The sequence below is a fragment of the Tasmannia lanceolata genome, unplaced genomic scaffold (assembly GCF_043159265.1).
Source record: "Tasmannia lanceolata isolate RefF3 unplaced genomic scaffold, GAP_Taslan_0.1 ptg000011l, whole genome shotgun sequence".
In the NCBI taxonomy this organism is placed as follows: domain Eukaryota; kingdom Viridiplantae; phylum Streptophyta; class Magnoliopsida; order Canellales; family Winteraceae; genus Tasmannia; species Tasmannia lanceolata.
Window position 1 is genome coordinate 23,741,197 of NW_027518688.1, and position 7,193 is coordinate 23,748,389.

The 7,193-nt window shown below is 39.6% G+C and overlaps 1 protein-coding gene across 1 annotated transcript; it reads right to left on the reverse strand.

Moving 5' to 3' along the window:
* Positions 1-281: 281 nt before the first annotated feature.
* LOC143886712 (putative protein phosphatase 2C 27) lies at positions 282-4,093 on the reverse strand. Its single transcript, XM_077390801.1, has 5 exons — positions 4,004-4,093; positions 2,859-3,183; positions 2,461-2,661; positions 1,843-2,048; positions 282-1,125 (listed from the first exon to the last, which is right to left on the reverse strand). Exons 2-5 carry the CDS (start codon positions 3,054-3,056, stop codon positions 570-572), a joined length of 1,161 nt encoding a protein of 386 aa, XP_077246916.1. The 5' UTR covers positions 3,057-3,183; positions 4,004-4,093; the 3' UTR covers positions 282-569.
* Between the last annotated feature and the right edge of the window lie 3,100 nt (positions 4,094-7,193).

Genomic DNA, 7,193 nt, shown 5'->3' on the forward strand with positions numbered 1-7,193 from the left:
TTTGTAAATGAAAATTGAAAACATATTAACCACAATTTTCGTGTTTTTATTTTTTGGCCTTTTTTTACTACTTTTTTTAAACCACACTTGAAAATTTCCCGGCCCCATATCACTTTTTTGCTAACTATGTTCACAACTGCTGAAGAAACAGGAATGAGGACTCCAAATGGTAGCCACCATTCTCCTTAGAAATTCTTAAATGAGGAAGAGAGCAAGAGTCCAACATATACACGGAGATGTGATGGATTGTAAAGCAGCTTTCTATTGTAAGAGGATTGAAAGGCATGTAGAACAGCTCTTTATTGTAATAGAAATCAATGAAACCTACAAAAGAAACAATGGATGATTCCCATCTTCGTACAATTAAATTAATCTCAAATGTACATGGTAAACTCGAACCCTAAAAAAAAAATCAAATATCCTACATATTTTTATTCCTGAACAAGGCTGAATGTCAGCCAAGGCCAGCAAAGTTCATGAAACCTTCCCCCACCCCAAAGCATTTTATACAAGAGACAAATCCTCCCAACAATCCAAGCCTTCTCCAGGTCCTCCTAACTCATACATTACTAATTACTGTCCAAAACCCCCTTGAGAAAATTCAGACCCTCCGCTGATATACTTCTCCTAACGCGCGATCTAGGGATCTCTATTCGGGGAGGTGGGTCCGCAGAGAAACAGACAACCACAACAGTCAAATTATCACACGTGTTGCGCTTGAGGGCTTCCCTTACTAGCTCACGTGAGCATCTCTCTGGATCATTGTGGAGCATGAGCTCTTTCCTCGCGATCGTGACTGCACACTGACTACTCATAACATCCCATAAACCATCACAACCCATTATCAAAAACTCATCTTCCTCTGTGAGACTTGCCTCTTGGAGCTCTGGTTCTGCACTTAGAGGGCAAGCAGATCCTTTAGGGCCCTTCATGTGCCAATCTCCTAGAGCCCTTGCAACTGATAGCTGGCCATTAAGATATCCATCATAGACAACACCACCCAATTTCTCGATTCTTAGTTTTTCACTGGTACAGTTGGGTTTGTGGTCTTTGGATAGTTCCACTGCTCTACCCCGTTTCCCCAAAACAGCTCGACAATCACCTGCATTGGCTATAAGCATGTTTCTGCATAGCAAATAGAAATGTGTTAGAAACACATTCTTTCACATAGTTCTTTCCCAAATATAACATGAACAAAATTGGAAGTGTTAGATCACATATCAATAATGAGAGGAAGTAATAAGTGAAGCATTTGTTGTCATATGGAAACACATTAACAAGTGGAGAAGACGGGCAATATATTCCTGGCTTTAAGATCAGGGTGCAATGGTATGCCAAACCCATGATTTTCAATTCAGGGTACCTGTCCTTTGTTCGCCCATGATCCACAATCTGAACATCAGGAGAAATTACCCAAAAGTCATGACACAGAAGATCATGGATAATAAGCAGACAAGTTAATCTCTGCCTTCATCACAAATAATAGGTCATCCAACGGTTTCATCTTTACGTTTTAGAAAAGCTAGGACTATTACTACTTTCTTTTCAAGCAAATGCTTGGTTTTCCACCATAACCAGAACGACCCCGCTTCCTTAAAGAAAAATGTTGCCAAAAATAGTAGTAAAGACTGTATAGGTTTTAGCAATCCATTCTGCCAAGAATCATGGGGAATATCCATGCATCCATGGCCTTAAAAAATAAGGCAGCTTACATTGATTAAAGTACAACTGTCTCAAAATAAAACAATACCAACAAGAAACAATCATGATTATGATATCCACTTTAAGCAGCTATAATTAACAATAGATGGGTAGATTTCATAATAAAATCCTGGCTCATACCTTCCAAAAATAAGGGCAGTCAGCGCTGTGGTGCCAGAGGAATTGTCTAGAGAACGGGCATCAGCAAATGCATGATCCGCTTTCACAAATGCACTCTTAATGGCCTTCTCCACACAGGTGGGGAACTGAGAATCCTCAATTATAAACTTAAGAAGGTTCTTTCGGATGAATGATGCAGCATCGGAACCACCATGCCCATCATATACCTGCCAGCATAAACTACTAAATATTAGGTGTTGCATATATTTATCACCAACATAAACCATGTCCACAAGTCTATCTTTATACTATGTGCGAACTACCTCACCATATCTTGGTAATAAATATATTTAATACGATCCTCAAGCAAATTTCAACCTGACACAGGACTTCACCTTTCATAAGCTCTATAAATTTCATGAATAATGGAATGTGAGAGGCACCCATTATCTCGGTTGACAAATATCGAAAAAGGAAACTGAAAGTACAAGACATGGTAACCCATTCACTAGAAAAGAAATAATTACCACTGGTGATTAAAAACAAGATATACCCAAACAATGAAAAAAGACCATGGACTCATAATTTTATAAGATGGTTAAATTACACGAGTTCAGTAGCAACAACTAACTCACTCACCCCATAGAAAGCCCCTGGAGATGGAAAATCCATAGATTCACCAAGATGTTCAAGTAGATTATCTATACAGATGTGTTCATCCTCCATGTACTGTTTTGGTCCTCTCTCAGAACAGCTACCCGAACGAAATACCGGTAAAAATCCAGAACCAGACTGTCCATCTGATGGTGATTTTGCACCAATACCACCAATAACCAATTCCTACAGGTAGATGTGGGGCAAAAATGTTAGTTGCAGTATATTTCAGAAAATGGAGAACGTCATCATGCTTTTAATCCCCAACAGAAAAGAAAATGTTGTGGCATATCAAGATTTTCAAATAAAACAGTTCAATTACATGACAACTAAAATGGAAAAAGGCATGAAACTCTACACAAGGGAAAATATCAACGTCTCACCAATTCGCTTTCAGCAACCAAACGAACGCTACTCATGCAATGCCGAATAACTGATAGGTGCCGTGGAGGTTTCCCATTTTTCTGCTTCAAACTTCCCAAAGCCTCAGAATTTTCATCATCCATGGAAGACCCATTTTCCTTACCATACCCACCTTCTAATACAGTAAATGGATGCGATAAATCAGTCCCTACAGACATATCATATCCCCTTCAAAAACATAAATTCAATCCCTTCAAAACAAAAACCGAAAACCCAAAGAGCCCTTTGAAGGATTAGATCCTTTCCAGAATCCTGTTATTCCAAGCTGGTCCCAATAGAAAAAACCTGCCAAAATAGTGACAGAGACCCGATCGTTTGATGTCAACAGAATAAATCCCAAAAAAGCACAATGATTTGCTGACTGAATCAATCAAATTGTCAATCCGCTTATAATCTTCAAACCTCAAAAGTCATGAAATAACATAGCTTCAGTATCAAACATCCACAGGAATTCACAGACAGATAAACCATACAACAATCCTCAAATCAAATAAGTCCTACCAATCGCATACAATTCAACATAAAACCACTGAATTTCCTTCCATTCCCATCAATTCCCCAACCCTCGAGAACCACAAATAGACCAAATCCCTAAAATCAACAGTTCATATGCTTCATACGCTCATAAACATCATAATCCTTCAATTCCCAACCGAATTCAAAATTATCAAACAACACATACCCTTTACAAACTGCAATTTTTCGCTGAAATCCACCAATTCAGATACAAAAATCCCACACAAAACCCATCTAAACACTCAAACTACAATTTCTCTCTCAAATTCCTCAAATCCACACACTAAATCAGCAAATTCACCAAATTACAAACCCTAACAAAATATAAGAACAAGAAAAACAATAAAAACCCTAGAAATAAACGGATCTGACAAAAATATCAATCCGAAAGTATTCTAGATAATTAATCTTCTAAACAACAATCAAACCATAGGCGAACCAAAAAAAACCTAGGTTTCATCAAATCCCACCAAAAAAAACTGAAAATTAAATAGAAAAAACCCGAATTCGCTTCAAATTTAGAACATTCAACCCTAATTCATCAAGAAAAATTCAAACTTTACACAGATCGGTGATAGCTTTTACTTGCCTTTTCTTGATTTGAGGCCTCTGAAAAAAAAAACCCTAAAAAAGATCGCTCAAAGCAAACCACAAAAGCTTTCGGAGAGAAATGAATGGGGAGTAAAAGAACTGATTTCTTTCGTTTCTTTCTTATATTAATGACATATTTTTTGCCACCGGCTATTGCAGGTTCCCCGGTTGTCTCTTTCTCGCCTCGTGGCTGCCGAAGAGCCGATCATAGACTGACACGTGTCGAGACGGGGATGGGGCTCTTGAGGCTTGACCGGATAGCCTTGGGTTATTTTCTTGGATCCGTGCGGCTGATTGTTCTGGCCGTTGGATCTTTTATGTGGGATTTGGACGGTGGAGATGTATCTTCTAGTTGATTACACGTGGAGTAATGTAATTGGGTGAATAAGATTTTGTGGCTGAGAGGCAACGGTTTTCCACAGATTATATATGTTAGTGACAATGGCGGGTTTGTCCTCATTCGTGATGAAATGACGAAAAGACCCCAATTGAAAAAGGGATGATCTGGACCGTACATAAATTGGGCACTATCATTGCCTGTCAATCTAAGGGCTCAGATCATCCTAGATGCAATTGGTGCACGATCCAGATCGTTCGACTCTAATGCAATCTGTTTTGTGATCATCTCTTGGGTCCCACAGCTCTCCAAGTGCATATGGCATTACCGTATAAATCATCCTAATCATACAATTGATAAATCGATGTCAAAATTTTAAGTGATCAACGGTTTGGATTGAACGTTGAATAGATCCACTCATCACATTGATCGAAGCGGCCCATCAAAGGCGATGTTGTTCCGAGGGGTAGGTGAAGCCACATGTACGGTGGAGATTAGGGCTGGTCAAGATCTTTAGATGGGTCACCTAATTTTTTCTTAGACTAACCCATGAAGTAAACGGATTTAATTTGGTTGTTGAGGCATGACCGTGTATTAGAAAGTTCACCTAACTTACTTTTAATTTATGAACTCAAACACTTAAATTTGGAAATGCTTTTCTTAAATCTTAATCATAATCTTCTACCAACACAATTAAAATAAGTGAAATTTTGTTGAACGATCATTCCTTTCAATTAATGAATAAAATCTAGGGAATAAGGGTGTCAATTTTGGCTAGGGCTCAGAAGCTCGCTCTAGCTCAGCTCGAATCCTTAACGAGTCGAGCCGAGCCCGAGCTAGGCCAGGCTCGGCTCGGCTTGTTAAGGATTTAAAAGGATTGTCCAGGGAGTGAAAGGGGAGGCAAAATATGTCACTTTTTTTTGGAACCCCATTTGTTACTTAGACCACCCCCCTTGGTGTAAAAAGAGTAGTCAAATTACACTAGATAGGGCTGTCCAGAGAAGATGAGGGGTGTGAATATATCATTGTCTTAATGTATCCCGAGCTCGGTAAGGCTCGCGAGCCTGGCTGAGCCGAGCTCATGAGCTTAACGAGCCGAGCCGAGCCAGGCCAAGCTCGGCCCGTTTACACCCCTACTAGGGAATGAGATCTCTGTGCAGCATCAGGATCTAGACTATTGGGGCTCACCATGATCCAATGGATCAATGGTCACGATCACCACACATGCATGCCACGTGTGTAGTAAGTGTTGCTTTTGTTGAACGAGACTAGAGCCTCCTGCTAGTTTCCCAGTCAATCTCTTAAAATAATAAAAATACGAGTGCTAGTTAATTTCTCACACCTATTTTAAGAGACTTTGTATTCCGGGCCCATACTATGCATGGCTGTAAATTGATGGGCCCCACTCATCAAACCATTAGGTGCAAATGATGGGCCCACACTAATACATAGATTTTGGGTAGAATTGGTGGGCCCCCCATCAAAAGTTGAGGTGTACAATGGTAAGCCCCACCTCATAAAAAAACATGAGGTGTAAAGCGGTAGCCCATCCTATCAATAAAATGAGTTATAAATTGGTGGGCCCAACGAAACAAAATATAGGATGTAAAATGGTGGGACCCACTCAAGCTAGGCATGGTCATTCAATGTCGGGCTCAACATCATCATAGCATGAGGTGTGAGCCTTACCATATGCCGAGTTGCAAAATTAGGAATGAGAGTGAAAAAGGAAAAATGAAGTTGAGAGAGAGAGAGAGAGAGCCACCATAGCTGGATTTGTCTGATTCATTTAATTCATATTGGGTGGCACTTGTTATATGGTTTATCTAATGAGCCAATCACAGATGGAGCCCACTTTACTTCACACTTCCTGACTTTTGAACCCTGTGTGGTTGCATCAATTTAGGAAGGAACTTGAATGGTGCTCAAAAAATTTGTAAAACTTCCCTTGACTATGCGTTTGATTGTCATATGTTTCCTTCTTTTCAGTGCTCAAGCAGTAAGGGTGTCTTCGAGCTTGACGATGATGTAGTTCTCAGAATCAGTTGTTTTCAGTGTTGCCGAGATCGAGGGGAATGAATGTTCCAAGAATGGGGCCTAACCCGTTCCAACGATCGATTTCTACTTGGGTACTGGTTAGATGTTTGGATTTTAGTGGAATTTACATAGCATATGTTTTACTTTTATAATAACCGGCTAATGGAGGATGTTTGATTATAGTAAAGAGTAATCCAAATCGGCTCATGGACAATTAGTGATCACTATGGTCTACAGTTTGAAGTGAGAACACCTTAGTCACCTATATCTTCTTTGAAATGATTATGGTAATGTGTTAGTTGCGTGTGAGCCCAATGTAAGCTTATTTGAGAGAGTAGAAAATCAACACAAGGTTTGTGTTGAGAAAGTAGACAATCACCTCTGGCCGTTTGTCATTTTCTGCAGAAGTTAGGTATGTTCCTAGAATCGAGCGCAGTCTTTCTGCTAAAGGATCATGAAAACATGGAGAGAGGTATTTATGTCCAATCACCTTCTCACGTTTAACCTGTTTGATCCTATTCTTATGTTTTGATCAAGCAACATATACTATTTCATATCCAATATTTGGTATCAAAGCTCGTCTTGTGTTTGAGTCACACATTGTGAAAAATACTACCCAGAGCAATTATAATGAAGTGGGATTTGTGAAAAAGGCTACTTGCAACAACTAAAGTGAAAGTCGTCATAGTTAGGCCATCGACGATGTCATTTGCAGAGCATGATGGAATGATACCATCCTAAGTGATTGAAAAACCCAACCTGACCCAAGAAACTATCTCAGGTAGGGTCAGGTTTATGAATCTCGGGTTTTCCA